Source organism: Tursiops truncatus, chromosome 14 (assembly GCF_011762595.2).
Source record: "Tursiops truncatus isolate mTurTru1 chromosome 14, mTurTru1.mat.Y, whole genome shotgun sequence".
Classification (NCBI taxonomy): domain Eukaryota; kingdom Metazoa; phylum Chordata; class Mammalia; order Artiodactyla; family Delphinidae; genus Tursiops; species Tursiops truncatus.
The window spans coordinates 77,442,347-77,467,346 of record NC_047047.1 but is presented as its reverse complement, the minus strand read 5'-3'; the positions used below and the strand labels follow the sequence as shown (position 1 = coordinate 77,467,346).

The 25,000-nt window shown below is 43.4% G+C and overlaps 1 protein-coding gene across 2 annotated transcripts in view; it reads left to right on the top strand.

Annotated features, from left to right (window-relative positions):
* The first annotated feature begins 15,117 nt into the window (after positions 1 to 15,117).
* The window catches only part of DDX1 (DEAD-box helicase 1), a 33,752-nt gene continuing 23,869 nt past the window's right edge, over positions 15,118 to 25,000 (top strand). For both annotated transcript variants that reach the window (XM_019943254.3, XM_019943255.3), the window contains exons 1-8: positions 15,118 to 15,220; positions 18,252 to 18,303; positions 18,609 to 18,672; positions 19,673 to 19,702; positions 20,680 to 20,776; positions 22,869 to 22,916; positions 24,581 to 24,664; positions 24,903 to 24,986. In XM_019943254.3, coding sequence (XP_019798813.1) covers positions 15,205 to 15,220; positions 18,252 to 18,303; positions 18,609 to 18,672; positions 19,673 to 19,702; positions 20,680 to 20,776; positions 22,869 to 22,916; positions 24,581 to 24,664; positions 24,903 to 24,986 — 475 coding nt within the window. In that variant the 5' untranslated portion in view covers positions 15,118 to 15,204. The remainder of the gene's footprint in view (positions 15,221 to 18,251; positions 18,304 to 18,608; positions 18,673 to 19,672; positions 19,703 to 20,679; positions 20,777 to 22,868; positions 22,917 to 24,580; positions 24,665 to 24,902; positions 24,987 to 25,000) is intronic.

Genomic DNA, 25,000 nt, shown 5'->3' with positions numbered 1-25,000 from the left:
CTTCACTTTTGCAAAGGCACCTGCAAGACTTGGGTCCAGTTTAAGAATCTATATTTCAGATATTAAAAATAATGTGAATTTAGCCCCCAGACTTACAAGAGGGTCAGGCTGTGGTCACAAATTCTCAAAAGAGACCTTTATATCCACTCATATTCCAGGCTGGGCGGACAAGTTTATCTGCTGTAGGACTGTTTTATGAGATGTATTTTTAATTGCGTAGCTCTTCATGGGTCCTACCTTTATGCAAGGGGATCAGCGATCCAACTTCCCTCCTTTCACAGGCCCAAGGTTTTAATTCCTGCCCCCTATCCCATCCCACCCACCTCTATGTCAGCCCTGAAATCAGAGCTCCATCTCTAATGCGTCCCTAAAGCACCCGGCGACTTCACTGCTTGCTTCTTCCAGGTATTCTCCTGCCTACTGCCAGGACTCTGGGTTTCCTTTACTTTCTGGCAAACCCATCCATTCATTTTAAAAGTTAAGTATTTGTTTTATATTTTAGCAAGCACTCTTGGTGTTTAGCAAGCACTCTTGGTGTTTTTATATTTTAGCAAGCACTCTTGGTGTTTGTTCGTTTGCCTGAAATAAAACACTCTGGGGCCTCCCTGGTGGCGCAGTGGTTGAGAGTCCACCTGCCGATGCAGGGGACATGGGTTCGTGCCCCGGTCCGGGAGGATCCCACATGCCGCGGAGTGGCTGGGCCCGTGAGCCATGGCCGCTGAGCCTGCGCCTCCGGAGCCTGTGTTCCGCAGCGGGAGAGGCCGCAACAGTGAGAGGCCCGCGTACTGCAAAAACAAAAACAAAAACAAAAACAAAACACTGAACCTCACAGAGGGAAACACAAAGGGGAAGGCATTCTCCCCAGCTGTGCCAAAAACAACTACGCAGCTCACAGGCACACAGACCACAGACAGCAGATCAACAATGGCTCTAGGGGGAGGTGACTGGCAGTATCCAAAAGGAATGGACTCATTTGCCCACGTGTTTAAGATGCCTCTGGGTCTCCCTGGAAGTCTTTGGCAGGGGAGCTTACAAATGACGAAGGGTCCCGTGTCACCAACCAGGAACAAAACCAGTGAAATTACAGCATTTCATGTTCCAGTGATGACTACCGTTCATGTCCACAGACTGTGGACACCTAGGGAGTCTCAAATAACACCGATAATTCAAAAGGCAACTCTAATAGCAAGATGCTGTAATTCTTTGTGGACAGGGACAATGGCTTTTAAATCCAGCTGTAAACCCAGCTTGAAGGAAGGCTCTGAATACATGTTTATTGACTGCATGAATTATTCATGGTTATGTTGTAGCTGTTACCGATTAACCCTTGCTTAAAAGAGAGATTGTAACTTTCAGAAATCATTTCTTTTCTCCAGCAAATAACACAGGCTCAAGGAAAATTTCTCTCAGTAAATAAACCGCTCATGAGCTATGATTTTTTCTTTTTCTCTTTTACTACGGTTGTAGCGAAATTATGGTCAAGTCCTTCAGTTGATCCTTGAGTTGCCTGCAATGGAAACCTACAATGGAAATATTAACCAAGAGAACAAGGATTCAATGAAGCTGATGAGGAATTAACCATGAGTTTTTTTGTTTTTTTTTGTGTGGTACGCGGGCCTCTCACTGTTGTGGCCTCTCCCGTTGTGGAGCGCAGGCTCCGGACGCGTAGGCTCAACGGCCATGGCTCACGGGCCCAGCCGCTCCGCGGCATGTGGGATCTTCCCGGACCGGGGCACGAACTTGTGTCCCCTGCATCGGCAGGTGGACTCTCAACCACTGCGCCACTAGGGAAGCCCCAATCATGAGTTTTGATAGGGCAAAGTCCTCTCCCTCTGAATCTGTGCTGAGCCTGTGAGCGTTTCCTCTTGCATCTGAGTCCAGACTTTAAGAAGGTCTAGCAGCTTCCGTCTCCTCCCTCTTGGATTCCTGAGCCGCCATGAAGGCCAGGCCAGGCCACCCTACTAGAGAGACAGGCCCAGAGGAGAAGCCCCAGAGAAGACAGCAAGCGACAGAGGGGCCACATGGAGGAGCACAGAAGCTCCACATCTCCCTCCGGCAGCAGCCCAGCCTCCTGAAAGCCGTCTGAGGCTGCAATCCTGGGACTCTGTGTTCAAAACATGAGTCATCTTCTCTTGACATTTTTTTTCTTTGGATGTTAATATCATGTTTATGCCTTAACATAAAGAGGCTGAAACAGACAACTCTAGACAAAGAATGTCACCTGCAGTATCAGTAAACAAAGGATGTTGCGGCCATCAAGCCATCAGCCACTGCAGCTGCCTCTGACTGTGCACCCTGAGAAGATTCAGGATGGAGAAAACAGGACACTGGTCCTAGATAGTTAAGGTGCATATCAAAGGAATGATTTCAGTGAGTCCAGACTCTTGTATCTTCCCATATACAGAAAAGCACTAAATTCATTAACTTGAGACATTTGTTTTTTCTTAATTAACAGGAATTTTTGATGTTCTGACTACCTGGGTTTTGTTGCAAAAACTCCTCTACATCCTGGATTCTCCCTTATCTCTTCAGAGCCATCCCTCAGAGCTATCTGAGAGGCTGTCTCCTGGGCTTAAGTCCTCAGCAAGTCCGCGGAATAAAACATAATACTCGACTTTCTGGTTCTGCTTTTTTTTTTTTTTTTTTTGCAGTCTATAGAGCATATGTGCTATGCCCAGATCACCACTTGATTGGAGGAAACTTTACAGCAAGCATATTATCGTTTAAACCAGGGATCCTCAAACTTTACTGCAGATAAGAAGTAATGGAAGCCAGGCCCTAGGGCTTGATCATCCTTGAACTCTGACCCGTGGGCAAGTCTCTCTTTGTCTAGGACTGGATGTTGGACGGTGAGATTCATCGAGGTACACATCTGGACACCACTGTCACTGCAGACTGCCAGGTCTGTGGGGCTAATACCCATGGCAAAGAGATGAGGTTTCTCTCTTTCTCCTGATCAAAACCATTCCCTTTATCCATCATAATTCCTTCTTCTTTCTCTGAAGCTGGGCTTAATTTGGGGGTATCCCCATCTTTCCACGTTCCCCTCTTTACTGGCTACACACCCTCCGCCTGTAACCACCCGGGTTTCTTTTACAATTAGGATTAAAACATAAAGCCATTTCTTCACTCCACATGCATTCCTAATTTTCACCCACCTTCTCTTCACCTCATCCCAACCTCTCACAATAGCGGTCTATGCTCTTAGCAAGTACTCACTTCCCATTTAGCCCTTAACCTACTGCAAATTGGCTTCTTATTCCACCCTCTTCTAAACTGTCCAAACATTCACAGGGGACCAGCATATGCGACCCCAAAGAATGCCACTTTGGCATAAGGATTATTTTGAGCCGAAGGCAATTGAGGAGAAGCAGATACAAGAGAAGCTCCCTGCCCTCCCCTATTTGCCCAACAGCAGGACATACATTTTCAAAATGGGCCCCTTCTCCCCTCTACTAGGAAGAGCAGAAGTTAATAACCAGAGACGACTCTAGACCCTTGTCAGCCCAGAGAGAGCACCAGAGAGATCTACATAACAAACTTTGCTGACTAGCCCTTACCTTTTAGTTCTCCTATGTATTTATCTTCCTACAATTCATACTCTTAGAAATTTGAAGTCCTTTTTCTTTGTCTTGTCACTATTCTAAAAATGTATTGCTCTTTTGTTAAGATGCTATATAAACCCCAGTTCTAACCATCCCTTTGAGTTTCCTCTGAGTTCTCTCACTTGTGTGTGGGACGCACGTGTTAGTAAATGTTGTTGCTTTTCTATTGTTAATTTGTCTTTGGTCAGTCTTATTGACAGAGTCCCAGCCAATGAGCCTCAGATGGGTAGAGGGAACAGATACTTTTCCTCCCCTACACATTTAACACTAAGAATTGTGTAAACTTCTGGAAGGTCTATTCTCTTAGTAGAATAGAGTGTGTTTCTGTGATAACGCACTCTTTGAATTGTCTTCATACTTCTCTGACGTCGTATCTCCTTCAGTTTTCTCCCAGTTCTCTGCACTGCTCTGGCCCCTCTAGTGCTGGTGTTCTCTAGAGCCTCGTTACTACAGGAATGCTCAGACCAGTGCCTTTGGCATCACTGGGAGCTTGTTAGAGATGCAGAATCTCAAGCCCCACCCCAGACCAGCTGGATCAGAGTCTGTATTTTAACAGAATCCCCAGGTGATTTCTATGTACGGTAGAGGGAAGAAGCGCCTCTTCTTCAGGGCTCATTCCCAGCTCCCTGCTCCACTTTCTGGGTGAGCTCATCAATTCCCAGGGTCACTCCCTATTTGCTAATGACTCTCAAATCCACGTCTCTACCTCCAGGCTTCAGACTCATATAACCACGTATTTGCTGGCTCCTCCGGTAGGAGTCCTTCCTTCCAACTCAATTCAGCATATCCACCACCTGCCAATCTGCTGCCCCCTCCTTTCATTTTTTTTTTTTCTCAATTGATGCTAATGCCGTCACCCAGTTATCCATACTAGAAACTTGAGAGCTGTACTAAGGCCTTTTTTCCTCTCTCATCTACTCCAGTTCCACTCTTCCCTCCTCCCCCACCCCCATCAAATCCAAAGAGCCATCAGACAGGGACATTTAATGATCGTTCTCTTACCTGTCATTTCCAGCCGGACATTCTTTGTCCTAGTTCAAGTTTCAGTTATACCTTACGTGTATGGCTGAAAGCCTGTGGTGGGGCCTACACAAATCTATGCTTCACAAAATCACCAGAAAGAGTTACATAAAATAAAAATCTGGTCCCATCACTGTCTTGCTTAAAATCTGCTTTACCCACAACAGAGGTTCTCAGACTGCAGTCCCCTGATCAGCGGCAGCAGCATCGCCTGGAAACTTGTGAGCAAAGCAAATGGCAGGTTTAACCCCAGACCTACTGAATCAGAAACTCTGGGGAGGAGGGCCTCACGTCTGCATTTTAACAAGTCCTCCAGGTGAAGGCACGCTGAGGTTGAAAGCCACACATCTACGAGATTAAACCAATCTTCTTAATCTGACATACACAATCCTTCCTGGTCCGAACACTTTTGCCTTATTTCTATCCATTTTATGACTTGAACTTGACATCTGAAAAATGGAGAAATATTTGTTATTTCCAGGTGTGGAAGCCCATCCCCCAAATTGTCCTCCAATGATCCCAGCCTCCTTGCATTCATGCCTTGTGTATTTCCCTCCACGTGGAATAGGGTTGGTCTCTAATCAGTGGGATATTGTGGTAATGAAGGCATGAGGCCCAAGGGCAAAGGGATATGGAATGGGTAGTGGAAGAAGGTAATTACAAATACCAGCTACCACCACGTGACCGGTTTCAGAAATGTGGACTACAATTGTCATGAGTATCTCTTCCTTATTTTGTTATGAACGTGTGATTCACAGCCACACATATATGGATACATTTACACACACACGACAGACAGCTTCATTTCCTGCCCTTTTTAAAATCCCTTTATCGTGCAACATAAGATGTATTTATTTTATGTCATACTATTTAAGTATTGATAATCTTGCATCATGGTATTCAAGTTACAAGGTATCAACGAGAGTAAACAGCATGCAAGGATGTTGCCTCCTCCCGTGGAGAAAGGGTTAGTGAGTTTTCAGTTGTACACAGGATAGCTGTATCACGTTAGGCAGGAGTATGACCTCGTTATTATCTTTATTTTGAGATTAAGGGTGGTTTATGGAGATGCCAAGTTGACAAGGGGTGGACTTGTGATGGTTAATTTTATGTGTTAACTTGTCTGGGTAAAGTTGGGCCTCATCCAATCAGCTGAAGGCCTTAATAGAACAAAAGGCTGACCTCCAACAAGCAAGAGGAGACTGCCAGCAGACAGCCTTTGGACTTCAACTGCACTATCAGCAACTCCTGGTTCTCCAGTCCGACAGCCCACCCTGTAGATCCTGACCTTGTCCACCTCCATGATGGCATGAGCCAATTTCTTAAAATAAATCTCTTTCTCTACATATACACATCCTATTGGTTTTGTTCCTCTGGAGAACTGTGCCTAATACATGGCCACACCAATTTATCCCCTGTCCCACGTGCTTTTCTTACAATGAAATGTTGACATTCCCCCTTTAAATGGTGGAATCTATGGTCCCCTTTAACCTAGCCGACCTCTGTAACTGCCGCAATTAGTAGAAAGAGGAGGAAGTGACACTGCTTGACCTCTGAAGCTTGGTCATTAAAGACCACAGGGTCCTTGGGATGCTGCTTTTGGAATACAACCACCATGTTGTGAGAAAGCCCAGGCCACACGGAGAGGCCACAGCTGGCCAACCGCCCCAGGTAGGGTTCCTGTGTCATGAGCATCAGTGTGTCACGTGAGTGAAGGAACCTTCAAATGATTCTAACCTCTAGCCTTCAAGTCTTTCAGCTGAGGTACTAGTTACTGAGGAGCAGAGATAAGCCCTTCCTGCTGTGCCCTGTGCAGGGTTCTCACTCCCAGAATCTATGAGCATAATAAATGAAGCTTTTATGCCACTACATTTTGAGGTAATTTTTTATGCAGTCATAGTAACTGGAACATCACTGTTCAGAGAGACACTTGAAGCAGCCTTTACGAATTCCCAGTCTTGCTATTGTCACATCAGGGGAAACTAGATGACCAGGCAGAATACATTTCCACCATATTGAGGATTATTTTCTCCAGGCATTTTGAAGAATTCTTTTTTTTTATGTTGATATCTTTTATTAATTTATTCAGTAAATGTTTACAGAATCCCTCTTTGTACTAGGTGCTACATTAGGGGATTAGGAGATCACAGTGTTTGCTTTCCTGCTGCTTATGAGCTATATCTGAAAGGATTAAAGAAGATCTATATGAGTGACTATAACACAAAACATGGCAATTCGGGATCATAATATAACAGAGACCATACAAAGATTGAAGGAAAATGGATGGTATTGATTCCCTAAAGGAAACTGCTTTCTACCCAGACTGTGAATTTCTTGCTAAGGGTTCTGAGCATGTAGAAGGGATTGGGGAGAGCAAATGTGTCACATATGCTCTGTGCATGTTTTCATTTTAACCTAGGCTAAGTAAACTCAAATTGAAATGTTTCCTATAGGTCTTTGTGTTAAGAGAACCTGAAAATCAAAGAGGATATTCTTTTCAAATGTAGTTTTGTAAAATACAAAAAATTGGAGCAGATAATTTTTCTGATGGCCCTCTTTTTTCTGTTATGACTTCACAAAAGGATACAGAGCTGCAACAAAAGGAACTCAAAGCATATGCCTCAGAGCAATTAAATAGCCTGTTAGATAATCTCTCTCAAATATGAGCTATTTTCAATACACTCTGGATGCTGTCCTATCTATCTATAATCTATCAATCATTTAGCTATATGCCTGATGCACCTGGAGTATGAACAGCAAAGCTGTCATTAACTGTGAAGATTTGGAGAATGGACTTTGCCTGGAATGTCTCTCACCCATCAACATGGACTTTGCCCACTGGAGTAACATATATATAAAACCTATATTTGTCTTGGAAAAAAGATTTTTGGATTTTCCCTGGCAATTGCATAATTGTTATTTGAACTTCATAATTCTATTATGAAGGCAACTGAAAAAAATATGTCAGGCTTATGATAAAGACTGATTGTTTCAGCTATTAAGAACAAACAAACAGAAATACAAAACCAGAACTCCAGACCAAAATCTTCCGTTTGGCCCTGTGGAACATTGAATTCCACAGGAAGATGGATTTATCTTCTCCCTGGGTCTGTCAATATGAATAAATCATTTTGAAGAATTCTTCTTTTTTTTTTTTTTTTTTTTTGCTGTACGCGGGCCTCTCACTGCCGTGGCCTCTCCCATTGTGGAGCACAGGCTCCAGATGCGCAGGCTCAGCGGCCATGGCTCACAGGCCCAGCCGCTCCGTGGCATACGGGATCCTCCCGGACCGGGGCACGAACCCATGCCCCCTGCATCGACAGGTGGACTCTCAACCACTGCGCCACCAGGGAAGCCCTTGAAGAATTCTTGACCACCCTTTTTATCAACCCCCTCCTTCTTTAAATATAGCAAGTGGTCTTGTTTCAGTCTGCTTCAGATAAAATTCACAGACCTTGGGGATTTCCCTGGTGGTCCAGTGGTTAGAACTCATCATTCTCACTGCCGAGGACCCAGGCTTGATCCCTGGCCTGGGAACTAAAATCTGACAAGCCGCGTGGTGTGGCCAAAAAAAGTAAAGAAAAGGGCTTCCCTGGTGGCGCAGTGGTTGAGAGTCTGCCTGCCGATGCAGGGGACGCAGGTTCGTGCCCCGGTCCGGGAAGATCCCACATGCCGCGGAGCGGCTGGGCCCGTGAGCCATGGCCGCTGAGTCTGCGCGTCCAGAGCCTGTGCTCCGCAACGGGAGAGGCCACAACAGTGAGAGGCCCGCGTACCACACACACACAAAAAAAAAGTAAAGAAAAAAATCACAGACCTTGTTAACAAGTGATCAGTTTCACAGATAGGAAGGAAGTGCAGTAAAACAAGGACCCGGGGAGAGGGGCTGAGAAAATAAGCCTGCACCCTGGGTGCAGGTGCAAAATGTGTCTCTTTTGCAGGTAATGGAACTCAGGGGTCCTGGCAGATTCTGGGCAGCTGGATTCAGGACATCTGTCTGGCGCAGAGTCTGTTCTTGAACACCCACAACCTTCAGGCCGTGTTCTCCTGCTCAGACTCTAAGTGTGGAGCCATTTCCCCACGAGCCATTGGCGTCGCTGGCAGGAGCTGATCAGCACAGGAGCTGGCGGGCAGGGGGGTCGGAGTGATGTTCATGCCTGCGGGCTACTCAGCACCCAGCGATAAATCATGTCCCTGCCTGGCTTGCTTATAACGAGACCGACGCCGTTAGTAAGATCTCTTTTTCTGTGTTACAGCCCCTCTGAAACTCATCCGCGTGTCCTTTGTTTTCTGCTTCCTATATATCTGGAGTGATTGACTTTATGGCCACTTCTTCAGGGGATAGAGAATTATAGATCTCTGGATTTATGTCCATTTGCTGGGCTCTCTCTGGTCCTTGTACCGTAAGGTGAACACTGGGGCAGCGAGAATGATGTTGCATTCTAATAGATCTGGACCCGTTTCTGACACCTTATTTTGACAAAAGCATAAAATTCAATGATTGTTGCTCAGCTCAGAAGCTGTAGGAGATTAAGAGGGAAAAAAGAGGATGTTTAAACATGAGCCTTCGCTGTCTCCAGACTGCTTTCTGAGTCAGGTAAACTGTGAAAAACAGGGTAGGCTAAGCCAACTACAAACTTAAGGACAACAGTGGCTGGTCCGGAAGGAACATGATTTACCCCAGAGGATGAACAGGCTTCTTCCTGATGTTGAGGGATTGCCACCTGCTACTTGAACAAATAAGGGGTCTGTTAGGGAAGCAGGGGGGTGTGGAAGGCAGCCTCTAAGCTGGTCCCTAAATGCCTGTGTGTGTGTCTCATGCCTGTGAACAGGCCTCTGTGACCAATGAGATATGGCAGAAGTGGCAGTGTGACATGGATGGCTAGGCTGTAAGAGATATCACCCACTCTGCTTTGTTTACTAGGATCACTGGTTTCGGTGGCAAAGGGGGGTGGTGTAGGGGGCGTCAGCAACCATCTCATGAGAACATTCAGACTGCCCTGGAAGAGGTCCAAGTGGAGGACAGAGGCCTCCTGCTAATTGCCACGCAGTCGTAAGAGCCAGTGACCTTTACAAGCTGATCTTTCCCCACCCCCACCCCGCCCCTGCCCCTAGACTTCAGATGATTGCAAACCTGGCTAGCAGCTGGACTACAACAGCAAGAATGGCTCTGAGAGGACACGCCCAGCCAAGCTGCTCCTGAATTCCTGCTCCACAGAAGTGTGAGCGATAATAAATGTTCACTGTTTTACGTCACTAGATTTTGGGGTCACTGTTCTATAGCAATAGATAGCTAATGGAGGGTATATATAAATTAGGATTAGGTTTGGTCATTTGGGAAAGAAAACCCAAAACAAAGAAGATAGATGTTTATTTCTCGCTCATGTAAGAAATCTAGAGTCACATTTCTGGCTGATATGGTGTTGCTTGGTGCCAGGGACTCAAGCTACTTCTCTCGTATTGCTCTGCCATCCTCAGTACGTGGCTTTCTTCTCATGGCCCAATATGGCTGTTCAAACCCCAGCCATTGCATCCCTGTTCCAGCAAGAGGAAGGAGCAAGAGCAAGAAGGATGCACCAGCTCCATTAAGGGCACTTCTCTTTATATGCCACTGGCCAGAACACAGGCATACGGCCCTGCCACCAGGGGGATTAGGAAGTGGAGTCTTTATTCTGGGAAGCCATACATCTGGCTTAAAGTCAGAAATTTAAGGAAAAAGAGAAATAAACATCGGGGCAAACTAGCAGTATCTGTTAGCCAGGGATTGGCATAGAGCAGGATTTGCTGCAAGTTGCTAGCTTAGCTGAATCGGAATAATAACTAGGAATTTGCCAAGAAGAGAGGCGTGGTATACAACAGACGGCAGCACACTCTTTGCCATTCCTTGCATCAAGAGGCAGAGCCTGTTTCTGCTCCTCATGAGTCTGGGCTGTGCTGATCATGTGACTTGTACTGACCAATAAAATCTGCCAGAAGTGACACTGGGCTACTTCCACAGCTGACTTGAGATACGCAGCCTTGGCTTTCTATTTTGGGGCCCTATCCTCTTGAAACCCAGCTACCACATAGGAAGTCTGTCTTCCCTGGGATTAATCTTGCTGTGAGAAGGTCCAAGTTGGCCGTGTGGAGAAAGCCCAAATTCCAGGCTCACAGAATCATGACCAATAAATTGGTCGTTGTATTCATTTGGGGGTATTACTCAGCAATAGATAAGTGAAACTAACAGGGGAAGGCTATTCTGGGGAGAGGAAACAGCATTGGAAATACACAGTGGTGAGAGGCAACCTGCCGTATGCAAGGAATTCTAATATTCTTTTTTTTTTGGCCGTGCTGCACAGCACCCCAACCAGGGATCGAACATGTGCCCCCTGAAGTGGAAGCACGGAATCCTAACCACTCATCTGCCAGGGAGTCCCCAAGGAATTCTATATAGTTTGACATGCTGGAGGGTAAAATGACCCCAAGGGTACATGCTGGCAGGAAGCAGGAGGTTAGACTTGGAGGGTCTGGTGTGTGCCGTCCTGAGGAAGATGGAACCAGGAGTCTTACCCACCAAGAGCTGTATCAAAGTGGAGAGGGTGTCCTGATGGAAGGTTGGCCACATCTGCTCACAGCAGGATTCAAGATCCAGAGCAGGTGAGGCCAAGTTCTCTGTTCTCCTAAGACATAGATCTGAGGGCAAACTTCCTGGGGAGCCTTTGAGGAGGGATAAGTTGCAGTTACCTGTGTGGCATGATGAGTGGGTTTGTATTATGTATTGTGAGGAAGGATTTGTGGGGAGCTACGTAATGAAGATATTGCATTTTCTAATTGACTTCTTTTACATTAAAACAACTCTCTCTTGCAGCTTCCCTCTTGGTGGTGGCTGGATCCTTAGGAGCTAGGAACAAGGGCCCAGAAGGAGCCGGGATAGGGACTGGGGAGTGTGGCTGGGTGCCAATGAAAGGACAAAGTAAACAACCTGATTTGAATTATATTCCCTGGGCTGGGTTCAGGCTCACTTCCTCCATTACATATGGCACATTTCATCTTCATTTTTGGTTGTGAGGAAATGACCATAGGGCTGTTTTTGTTTTTTAATTCAAGTGATTTTGTTTTTTTTTTTTGGCCATACCACTTGGCATGTGGGATCTTAGTTCCCTGCCCAGGGATCGAATCTGTGCCCCCTGCAGTGGAAGCATGGCGTCCTAACCACTGGACCGCCATTCCTCAAGGGTTGTTTTTGAAGGTGTCTTCATGACTCAAGCCAAGGTCGCCTCCATCTTGGAGCCACGATAGGTTTCTTATTGCTCTATTCTAGAACATTTGAAAAAATTTTCGGAGTGATTCATTACACAAAATCTATACTGATGAATGTCTCATCTCCTTTCTTTTCTGTACCTGTTGGGTATGTGTCGGGTGGTGAGCCAGAGAGAATTAACAGTGGTTCAACTACGTAATGCATTCTCCAGCCACAAGAGCTCTTGAGGCAGACAGAGCTGGGCTGGTAGCTCACCACCACCATCAAGGATCCAGTCTCCTCCTATTTCCTGCTTCAATAGCCTTAGCATGAAGCTTTCATCTTCAAGGCTCATCACTGCCTTTCCAGGTACCATGTCCATATTCCAGAGCACAAAGGGTATCTTCCAGTCAGATCTTTCCTTTTTTTTTTTTTCTTTAAGGAAATCCTCTGTATACTCTCAAGGGCCTGGGTATCTCAAGGACCTATTTCGTAGGCCTGACTTTGTAGCTGCAAATCCATCTGGTCTGCAGTGGCCTAGTAAGTACAGCTTACTTGAAAATTCAACACATAACACACATCTCTCTGGGTGTATGGATAATACAGCAAAATTCCACCATATGTGATTGGCTATGGGTCCAAAAGGTCCAATTACCCAACCCAATAAGATACTGGGTTATTTTGAGGTTATAGAAGTAAATGTCCAGGGAAAAGTGCCAGCTGGGAGTTTTACGTCCCTTTCAACCTTTACCGGGATCAACTGCAGTTTGGCGCCACCTAGTGGTGGTTGTCTTCCTACCTAATGATTTATGTAGGTGGGTTTCTGGAGCCAGGCAAGGATTACAGGACTGTCTCCCTGGATAGTATGTGCCCATTTAATCAGCCTGCTTTGGGCAGAATGGACCAGCAGGATACTGGACTGGGGACACCCATCATTTATCTCTTGGTTGGATGAAGGGGTTGCCTGCCACTTCTTTGCTTGGCCTTGTCCTACCTGCCGAAGAGGGGAGCCAATCACATTATATCCCAATTCACATTATTGAAGGTATTATATCTCTCTCGTATTATATTTACTAAATAAGCTAAACTTGATAGGGGATGAGCAGAAAACATTATCTGTTACCTTGAAACCCTCTCTAGAGACTATTTCTTCCTCTGACCTAGACAGAGTCTCCAGCCTCTTCCAGAGTTTTTCTGGTCACTCCCAGGTAACGAAATGTTGCCTGGCTATTTTCATCACAATTATAGTCTCATTTCTGTAATTAAACTATTGGGTCCAGTGTCATGATCATAACTCACAACTTTAACCAAAATGACAGCAGCTTCCTCCCTCCCCAGTTTAGCAATGTGGTGAAGGATGCAGTCCATCTCTTTTCTGCTCTCCCCTCTACCATTAGCTGTTGTTTCCGACCCTTGGGGAGGAGGAGACCCACCCTTATTTGGCTGGTGCCTTTGTGATCTGAATCTGGTGCTCTCTGGCTCAATAATGCCCAAGGTCGATTTTTTTTAGCTCAGGGGTACTTTTTGTTGGTTTCTTGGAGATTCTTCTGCTGGTATCCTCCAAATGCAACTTCCATGAAGCAGGTGATGTCTGTCCTCTGGTTAAAAGGTATGAATAAAACAGGGTCCTTTGGGGGTCTGTCTGCTGCATCATTTAGCTTCTCCAGGCAGCTTTCTTGGGCACATTCTCCCCCCCCCTTTTTTTTTTGGCTGCATGGCATGTGGGATCCCGACTAGGGATTGAACCTGCGCCCCCTGCATTGGAAGTGTGGAGTCTTAACCGATGGACCACCAGGGAAGTCCTGGGCATGTTCCCTTTGAAGAGAGCTTCAAGTCCACTCTCCACAGGTCTAGTCAGCCCTGGGTTTCCCCACAGTTGTTGGAAGAGTGGTCTGCTCCTACAGCTGGCTTCTCTTCCCTCTGGCTCTTTTCCTGCCCTGCTGCCTTGAGGCCTTCTAGTCACAGTTTCTCATAGCATGCCTTTTGCTTCCCAAACTCCTGAGATCAAGAGTTCTCTGAGTAGTCCCCTGGAAAATGCTTTGTCCCTTGAGAGAGGAAAAATATGGCGTATGTGGCATCTATTCAGAACTGCTACATTGCCTAACTCTCAGGGGGTATCACATATAAATTTATACAAAATATAATGAGAATATAGACTATAATGTGAATGGTGCCCCCTGGAGGTGCGAAGCTGCAGGCAGGCCTGAGTGATTGTCCTTGTTGGAACTTTAGGTGAATCCTATTACATTTAATAGTATAATAATAGAGCTAACACATAAATTGTTACCACGTGCTGTGCACTGTTGTAGGTGCTTTACCTATTTTATTCAAGCCTCATACCAATCCTTCAAGATAGGTACTATTATTCATGGTCATTTCACAAATGAGTAAACTGAAGCCCAGACTTGTTCAAGGTTACACAGCTAGCAAATGGCAGGGCTAGAATTCAAACGCAGGGAGTATGGCTCCAAAAGTTGTAGTTCTAAGTCCATCGAAAACATCTTGCCTGAGGGTTTGACTTTTCTCATGTCATTCTGGGGCAGGCTACACATGAGGTACAGCATGGGCCCTGAAGTTAGGCGGATGTGGCTCAGAGACCACGCTGCCATTCAGTAGCTATATATGGCTTTAGATAAGTTACTTAATTTTCCTGAAACTTAGTATCTTCGTCTAAAGATGCTAATACAAGCTGACAGAGTTGTTGGCAGGATTAAACATTCGTTTACTTTTCCTATCTTTCTGCAAAGAGAAGAGTCAAACTGTAAGGACGTCAAATAAATGTGAAATTATCAATACTCCATCAAACACCGGGGAAGGGAGGCTGGGAGACCGAAATCGGTCAAAAGTATTTAGTAAATGACTGTTGGGTGCCAGGCGCTCACTAGCGCTGGTTTTCTGGGCGATGAATTCGGTACGTTCTCTCCAGGTCATTCACACACCACAAAGCCCTGCTTATCTTTGAGAGCCTGCGGGGTCTGAGCGAGGCAGGAGAGATGGCACAGTTTTGCTGTCTGGGCCATTGTGTGACCCTCATCACGTAACGTCTGCTTCCTTGCATGTGCAAAAGTGCTCCTGATGACACGTAGCATGCTCTACATAAAAGGTAACTCTGAGTCCGTCTAATGATGACGGGTCCTGGCTACTTAGGAAAAGCAAGGGGCAGCTGAACTGGGTCCGCGCCGAGGAGTCCGCGGCGGGTCTCTTCTTTGGTCGGAACAGTTCTTTTGGAGCTGGGTCCTTGCCGGGACTTGGAAAGCAGCACACTCGGGCCGGGGGAGGGGGCCGGAAGCGCCGGCCGCTACCGCGCCGCGTGTCCTTTCGGAGGGAGGGAGCGCGAGCTGAGACGCGGAGGACTGGGCGAAGATGGCGGCTTTCTCCGGTGCGTCTGCGGAGCTGGGGCTGGAGCGGGCGGCCCGATGCACGCCTCGGCCCTGGGCCGGCTGGAGGGGAGCCTTTGGGGCGGGGGCGCACAGGTGCCGCGCGGGACAGGAGGGAGCTGTCCAAAGCTGTCCCCTCGGTCCCCGCACTGCGGGCTGATCAGTGGCGGTGCGAGAGGCCCGATCGGTGCGCCTCGGTGTTGCAGGGAGAGCCTTTCCCTCCAGGTGCTGGCCGGGCCGGGCCGGGCCTCCCCGTGCTCGCTCTCTTCTTTCTCTCCTTCCAGCCACCCTTCACTCGGCTGTCCTGCCGGGACACCCGGGGCTGCGAGAACGATGCGGTGGCGTTGCTGCGGCCGCTCTCGGAGCCCCGGCCTCTTGCTCTTTGACGTGGCAGTGGTGCTCAGGAACCCTTTTCTGTCCGCGCCCGATAGGGGCTTGGCCTGGTCGAGAAGCAGCAGGGCGCGGGGAGGGGTCAGTTGGAAATGACCATCCTGCATCTATTTTTTTTGAGGCCCTTCCAAAACTAAAAGTTCCAGGCACAAACCTGATATTTATTTGTGGTTAAGGTCTATTATATCAACAGTAACGTTGAATATCTAAGCCAAAGGGAAAGCATTTTCGTCCGCGTACACACCAGCTCATCACAGATTTTGAAAATCGTTGTTTATTTGCTGATGATGCCCTCCGTTATTCCAAACAGGAATTTTAGGTGGCTTACCTAAGCCGACAGTTGTTTTTCTCTTTTCGTTTATCATCCTTCCTTTATACATCCACAGTTTTACAAGTTGCAGTAAGCCTTATAGACTAAAAGTCGTACATATGTTATCCAGCAATAAATGTATCAACTTAGGCCTACTATCTTTTAATATTGTTAATCTATTAAGATGACTTCAGATATAACAGAGTATTGTACTTTCTTCATTTTTCTCCTATTAGAACATTAGGAATTCCAAGTTTTTAGTCGTGAGAGAGGATTTCCGATTGTTTTAGTTGCATTTCATAATAGGCAAGGGGAAATCTGCTCAGACTGGGAGCTGTTTTTGTTTCCCCAGCTCTCTCCTCAAACAAGATTTCAGAGCCAAGGTGTGCAGAGCAGTTCCAGGTTGTCATTTGATAGGTTCACTTCTTTGGGAGTCATGCACAGATTTCAGGAATATTAGAGTAAAGGACTAGAAGAGTCTGTGATGTGAAATAGAGACAAAAGTGGAATTAAAGAGCATGAATATTCCTATTTTTCTTCTGAGCGTTAAAAATGTTCTGTTTAAAGAATACATGGTTTCAAAGCAAACCTGCAGAAAACATGACCAGAATGGAACAAGAAATTGCCTGGAATTTGCTGAAAACTGTCTGGTTGCTGCTTGCAATATAATAGTTTCACAAGCAGCTTCTGCTTGCAGTATTCTGTATGAAGCATATTGAAGACCATCACTCCCTTTTTTTAAGCAATTTGCGTTGTAGGAGAGAGAATACACGTAGACTTGAATGGGGGCAATTTTTAAAAAGGTCAGCTTGGATATACAACTTTTGATCTTGAGTAGTTTTGCAATCTGTGGATTTTTCTGAAGAGATTTAGGGGTAGGAGAGCCTGCCTTTCTGAAAAAGATTTTTACCCTTTCCCATGTCATCAATGTTTATATTAACTAGTTTACTATACAAAATGCTGGTGTTGTATCTATTGTTACTTGCTAGTATGTGTCTTCTCACCTGATACAAAGAAAAAGATTTTTACCCTTTCCCATGTCATCAATGTTTATATTAACTAGTTTACTATACAAAATGTTAGTGTTGTATCTATTGTTAATTGCTAGTATGTGTTTTCTCACCTGATACAAAGAAAAAGCTACTGTTGCAGTGGATTGTAGCTTTTTGTGTTTTTTTTTTGCGGTACGCGGGCCTCTCACTGTTGTGGCCTCTCCCGTTGCGGAGCACAGGCTCCGGACGCGCAGGCTCCGGACGCGCAGGCTCAGCGGCCATGGCTCCCGGGCCCAGCCGCTCCGCGGCATGTGGGATCTTTCCGTATCGGGGCATGAACCCGCGTCTCCTGCATCGGCAGGCGGACTTTCAACCACTGCGCCACCGGGGAAGCCCAGATTGTAGTTTTATTTTATGCCTTTTCACAAATGATTACAAGAAATACAAAATTTCCAAATAGGTTATCTCTGGGGCTTGGGTATATTTGAGTGTTGTTCATTTTTTAATAGAAATATATACTTTTGTAAAGATAACAATAATAAAAGCTACATTTTAAAAATGCAGGCTTAAAAGAAAGATCACTTATTTTGAAAGGAGATTTAAGTAATACAACTCACTGTTCCATGTATACCCTCTACAGTTCATTTGAGAAGTGATAAAATTTCAAAATCCAATCAGAAATAACCCGATCTATTCATTTAGGATTCACTTTGATGTAAATTACTTAAACATGTGAACAATTAAGAACAGAGTAGTTCTTCAGCTGACATTTCCAGTTAACCCAAGTTCTCACCAGCAGCCCCTCCCTTTTCAGTTTGCCAGAGTTTTGATTATGACTGCCTGTAAATGTGGGCTCTCTCTACTTACCTATTCATTTTTCTCAGATCGCTGAGGGTATTCGCATGGTCCTCAAAGAGTCAAGGCACATGATTTCCACATTATCTCTAGGTGAAACAACCATGGTACTGGTCTAGAACTTTCCAACTCTGGCAGATTTTTCACCAGTCATAGGGAGGAAACACTCACTGGTGGATGCTATGTACTGAGTGATAACTGTGTGCCGGATGCATTCATATGATTATCTGTAATCGTCCCATATTCCTACAACATAAGCAATATTAGCTCCATTTTGTGTGACGAAATAGCTTTATAGCTTGCCCAAGGTCACATTGCTAGTGAGAGCTTGAACTTGAACTCAAGTCTTTCTCCAAAATTTATACTCAACAGATACTATGTAACTGAGCTATGCTTCAAACCTGTTTCCCCACTGAACAGTAATTTTAAGAGCAATATGATTTAAGTTTAGTCTGTGTAGTTTTTAAAATGAATTTTTGTTTGCAGAGATGGGTGTTATGCCTGAAATTGCTCAAGCTGTGGAGGAGATGGATTGGCTGTAAGTACCTCCATCTTGAAAAGCTTAAATATACCTGTGACAACAATGTTTTTCAATTTAAATAGTGGTTAGTGTTTTTAGCAAATATTTTTGGGCCCAGTTGGGTAAGTGAAATTCAGTTTTTTCCTGTGATTCTTTAAATCATAGAGTTTCCTTTCTAAACGTTGATATATTTTTAGCTGAAAAAGATTGGTAGTGTTTACCAAATAAAATTCTCTTTTAGGTTTATAGTTTAACATGACTTAATTAGCTTAGGTGATTTTTTTTTTAATTAACTAAAATTCTTCAAAATATGATTCTTTTAGTCTCCCGACTGATATCCAGGCTGAGTCCATCCCACTGATCCTAGGAGGAGGTGATGTCCTTATGGTATGTTTAAATGTGGTGAGGTCATTGGAAGCTGGGGAAACACAATTCTGGGGCTGTTGTGACCCACTTTAAGAACTCCATAGGCTTAAAAATGGTATTTTCACCAAATTAATTTTATTTATTCACAAACATTTAAGCTACCTATGCTGCATTCAAAGTAATTAGGTAGAAGTTGTGGGGAACACAAAGGTGAATAAAATGCAGTCTTTGCCCTTCAGAAGCTTCAACCCAGTAGCACAGTAAGACATGTACATGGATAAATGTCATACAAGGGAAAATGTGGCACCTGCCTGAGAGATGCAAAGTATGAAAAGATTCAGGTGGGGTCCAGTTACCCTTCTGCTTGAGGAATCATAAAGGACTCTGCTTGGAAGAAGTAGATTTTGGACAAGGGAAGATAAAGGAGAAATGCTCTCTAGGTAGAGAGCACATCAACAAAAACCGTGAATAGGAGAATGCAGGATATGATCCCAGAGTAATTCACTTCGATGGTAGCATAAAATACGTGTGTCTGGGGTGGAGAGTGTAACTTGAGATAAGATGAGAAGTATACAGTGGGTCAGATTACTTGTGCCCTTTCTTCAGTGTCATGCTAAAGAAGTTGGGTGTTTGTTGGCAGTGTGGATCATTGGAAGTGTTTAACTAGGGATGTGTTGCACAGTTAGAATTGTGTTTTTATGAAGACTGCTTTGATAGCAGCTTGTAGTGTAGCTCTAAGACATGAGATACTGTTAGGATACTTTTATAATAATCTTGGTTAGAATAATAAGGGTTTAGATTTGAATGGTAGCAATGGGAAAAGAAAAGGGAGAACAGATTCTTGAGGGAATGGAAGAGGAATGGCAAGATTGGCAATAAAGTTGAATGAGGAAATCTTAATAATCTGGAGACACTGTGGAAATAAAGGTAGCTTGTGAATTGTTAAAGATTTCTACATGGTATCACATTAATTTGATTTCCTTAACTGACAACTTAAACTTTTTTTTTCTTTTTCATTTAGGCTGCAGAAACAGGAAGTGGAAAAACTGGTGTAAGTAATAAACTTAAATTGACTTACTTTTTAAGAGTTGATTTTATTTTTCATGAATTTATTTTATTTATTTATTTTTGGCCACTTTGGGTTTTCGTTGCTGCACGCGGGCTTTCTCTAGTTGCAGTGAGCGGGGGCTACTCTTTGTTGCGGTGCACGGGCTGCTCATTGCAGTGGCTTCTCTTGTTGCGGAGCACGGGTTCTAGGTACGCGGGCTTCAGTCGTTGTGGCACGCGGGCTTAGTAGTTGTGGCTCGCGGGCTGTAGAGCACAGGCTCAGTAGTTGTGGCTCATGGGCTTAGTTGCTCTACAGCATGTGGGATCTTCCTGGACCAAGGCTCGAACCTGTGTCCCCTGCATTGGCAGGCGGATTCTTAAGCACTGCACCACCAGGGAAGCCGGTAAGAGTTGATTTTTAAAGCAACTTAGAACAGTGGCTTTTACTTTGAAGTATTTAATCAAGTACCCTCCTTCCAAAATGTAAAAAGTGGTTGCTTGCCACAGAGAACAATATTTTTGTTGCCAGCTCATTCTGAAATAAGATTTATAAGAGTATGGCTTTAAGAATATAGTTTAAAACTGGTCTTGGAGGAAGAGTTACAGTATCTTTAGTATTTATACTCACTTCTGAATTTTAATGCAGTGGCTCTAGTAATAAAGAAGTTGCAAATAGAGGTTGATCTCTTGCTGGCCTAGACTAGAGAAACGGTTTGTCAGAATAATATTTACCCTTTTTAGTTTAGTTCATTCTGTGGGTCCCCATTGTTTATTGTTTTGGGCTATCAGCTGGTTCTTATTTCCTTCATTCAGTCAACTCTTGTTATCTTACTGGTATTTTGGGTTTGGGCAAATTGGAGCAGTGCTCAGGAATGTGTGTCATTATTTAAGGTGCGTGCATGATTTTTGTAATTTATATTGATTATTGAACTGTCACTGATATCTGAATGCTAATATAGAGAACTCTTGTTTATTTGCTAGGCTTTCAGTATTCCAGTTATCCAGATAGTTTATGAAACTCTGAAAGACCAACAAGAAGGCAAAAAAGGAAAAGCGACAATTAAAACTGGTGCTTCAGGTAATTTTTGCATATTATTAATTTCCTTTTGTATAAATTAGTAATTCTCATTCCTTGCATTTACAGATGTGAAGTTTTTTTTTAATAAATTGATTTTATTTATTTATTTTTGGCTCCGTTGGGTCTTCGTTGCTGTGTGCGCGCTTCCTCTAGGTGGGGCGAGCTACTCTTTTGTTGCAGTGCATGGGCTTCTCACTGCGGTGGCTTCTCTTGTTGCGGAGCATGAGCTCTAGGTGCGCAGGCTCAGTAGTTGTGGCTCAAGGGGTTAGTTGCTCCATTGCATGTGGGATCTTCCCAGACCAGGGCTTGAACCTGTGTCCCCTGCATTGGCAGGCAGATTCTTAACCACTGCACCACCAGGGAAGCCCCAGATGTGAAATTTGAGTGTGCATTTTTATTGTCAATATCCAGGGGATGGTATTGTCATTTGGTGCCCTGGAAACCAGGGATGCTAAATGTCATCCTAAATGTCATCCTATTTAGAGCATAAACACTGAAAGATTGTCCCTCCTAAGATACTAACAGTGTTGTCTTTGAGAAAACACTGACATTTTAGAAATTATATTTAGTTATTTTAATGTTTTTCTTAGCCTGATAACTTTATGCATAATATTGAAGATAAATTGGTACAGTATTTTACAAAGGCATTAAGGAAAGATTTTACAAATAGTTGATAGAGTATAAACCCATGGTGGTAGGAAATATTGCCTTCTACAGGGAAAAGAGGCATGCATTTTCCTTTAACATAAGAAAGAAGGAGCCCAGGAGGCTGAAATGTAAAGTGTACATTTTAAAGTCAGTTTCTTATTTTCAGTCCTATCTCCAGGGAGACTGGTCCTGTCTGTGCCATGAACAATCTTACATTAGTTTTCTCATCTTTAAATTTTGTTGCTTTTATTAAATGCTTTGTGAATTCCATTCTATCTTGAGTAATCTATGGTTTTGTTATATTTTAAGTCACTTTTGTTTCATGATACAAAATAGGATTGTGACAAAATTGCAGGCTTAAGTGGAGTGAGCTGGCATATCAACATTTTCTTCTCAGTAGTTGAAAGTAACAATGTTACATAGTTTGTAGAATCAACTCATTTATAAATGAATTGTGAGATAATGGATATGAACTATTTAGACTATTAGTCTGTTTAAAAATAGTCTCAGAATTTGTAGCAACTATAAACCATCATTTATCAGAGAGAGTGATGAAAGAGAAGGATCCTATCTGCTTCCACAGAAGGATAACCAGAATGGTTGCAGTTCCAAAAATCATGTCCTATTAGGAGTAAGGAAGCTAGATATTTAAACATGGAGAAACAAATAAAAAAGGGAGGTGGTATAATTGTTAAATCATTGTTGGGACCTGGAGAGAGAATAATTGTTCTAGAAAATACTATTTAATTCCTAGTAGCTTGATTGAGCCCACAATGGATAGAGACCCTCAAGAGAACGTTACTTCTCCATCATTCCAGGTGTTTAAGCAGATGATAGATATCATTTGACCAGAAAAAATCTAGAAAAGATTTCTACCTTGGGTGGAAATTGGGCTTGAAAACACATAGCATTCTCTTTACCTATTGTGATTCTTTGCTTATCCAGACTCTTAAGATGTTTTAGAAAAGGAAAATGCCGATCCCATAAAAGTGAGGAGGAAAAGATTTTGTGACTTATGAATTATTTAAAATAAAGGACTTGCTTTTCTTTTAATAATGATAAAGTGATAATTAGATTCTGATATGTTGGTGGGTTATTTTCGTTATGATTGAAGTCACCAGAACTTCATTTTATTAATGCTTTCATAGTTATGACAAAGATCAGTGCCATCTAATAAAAAGGCACTGAAGCACGTGAGCAGAAGAGGTTGCCCTGGATGGGCCAGTGACTATTATTTTTGGCTTGTTTCAGTTTTCAGTTTCAGTTTTGCCTTTAATAAAAACAGCGGCAATTTTAATCGTACATTCCAAATAGTGTGTGAAACCATATTGGAACTAGAGGAGTTAAGATACCATATAAAATATTAAATATTTGCTTTACTTTTTGTAGACTGTTTTAAATTATGTTTGTTTGGGGTTAACTTTTCTTGTTTTAATTTGCTTAGTGCTGAACAAATGGCAAATGAACCCGTATGACAGAGGATCTGCTTTTGGTAAGTGGATAGATTTCAGCAGCACATTTGTGATTCAAAAACTTGTTTTTAATGCAATGTTGAGGAAAGATAAAGAATCCTTGTAAACTGGTAAGGGGTTCTTGTGTTGACGGCAGATAAAGTGTCACCTGTTTTAGTAAGAAAGAGATAAGCAGGCAGTGGAAAATGGGCAAAGGATGTGAATAGGCAGTTCACAGGAGAACCAGATCCAAATGGCAGTAAACACACAAAGGTCAAGTTTACAGGTAGCAGGGAAATGGAAATTAAAGTTACAGTGAATGTTGTTTTATACCCGTCTGATTGGCAAGAATCCAAAAGGGGGATAACCGACTTACAAATTACTGCCTCTCTGGAAAGGAGTTTGGCGTTACCTGTTAATATTGAAAAAACATATATTCCCGGAAGGTCAAGCTCATTGGAATGAAAGTGCCAGTATGTAAGAATATACTCTCAAAGCTGTTTGATGCCACATTATCTGTAATGATAAAAACTGCCAGTAAAGTAAACGATACTGCTAGCATGGCAAACAAAGGTTGGGGTGTATCCAAGGACTTGTGGAGCTGTTATGAAGAATAAGTCGCAACTGCAGAGTTGACTTGGAGGAATTTTCTCCAGGTGTCCATGAGTAAGAAAATCAGGATGCAGAGAAAGGTAAATGGGCCTTGAGGAATCATGACAGAAACAAACAACCCCACGCTGCTGCTCTCTACCATGTGATATCTAACTTATGTAAAAGTTTATATATGTATATATGCATAAAGCATTTTAAATACAAAAATTTTTATGATTTACCCTTGTCAGAGAACTTTTTTAAAAGTTCAGAGGTTTATATAATGTACCCATATGAATAAGAATTTATACTTTGAATAAATAATTGAATTTCTTATAAGTGAAGGGAAATGTGTGCCGAGGTGCTCTTTTAAAACATTTCTTCTACATTCAGGTGGCGAATATGATTTGCAAGCCTGAATCAGGACGGAAGTTATAGTTTCCAGTACAGACAAAAGCCAAATGCTTTACTTAACGCCAAAAAGCACCAATAAGCACTATGACTGACTATGATGTATAACATAGAACTTCATCTTTTAGAGCCCTAATATTAGCAAATAACAGCTACAGGGTTATTTGTTCAGGCTTTTCCTGCTTTCCCTTTATGGTTTCTGGATCCACGGATTAGGGAACAAGCCAGAGTTTCTGTTTTTCTTTTAGTGTAGCATTCACTCAAGCTCTAATTTCGGCATAAAGTCAGAGCAACAAGTATTGATGAGTGGGTGCTGCGTCATCCTTAGTATCCATTTCTTTAAAGGACTCTAGAGAATAGTTGTCTAAACGTGTGTTGGTGATGCAGCTGCGGTAGCACAAGTCAGGTTAGGTGCTGTGTTGATGCCTTTTTAGAATTGTTGTGGTAAAATCCTGTCCTAGCCAACAGATAACAGTAGAGAGACTAGTCCTCAACGTAAGCCACCGCCCTCCAGGGGCTGAATGAGGGCAGCTACTCATGGGGAAGACATTGCTATCCTTCAGGAATCAGCAAGTCTCAGTCCCTGGAACATTGCACCAAGTAATGAATTATCTTATCAGTGAGACTGAACGATCCTTATTTCAGAATGCGTGATTTATGTAATCTGTATTGACATGGTTTTCTGTGTTTTTCTCAAATCCAGCAATTGGGTCAGATGGTCTTTGTTGTCAGAGCAGAGAAGTAAAGGAATGGCATGGATGTAGAGCTACTAAAGGATTAACGAAAGGTATTTAAAGAACATTTGTACTTGTCTGAACTTTTGGGGTGATGTATTAATACGTGAACTTTCTTTAAAGTAGCTTTGAATCGAGGATCTGGAAAGATTTTTAATGTTACAGGAAGATCTACCATTCTTCATTTGGAAGATACAAATTGTTATTCAGAAACAATGGGAAAGTAGCTACATGGTAAATGAATCATAAGTGTATAATTTATAAAAATCTCAAAGTATTTTGCCCTTACAGGGAAACACTACTATGAAGTATCCTGTCATGACCAAGGATTGTGCAGAGTTGGGTGGTCTTCTATGCAGGCTTCCCTAGACCTAGGTAAGTGTTTCTAA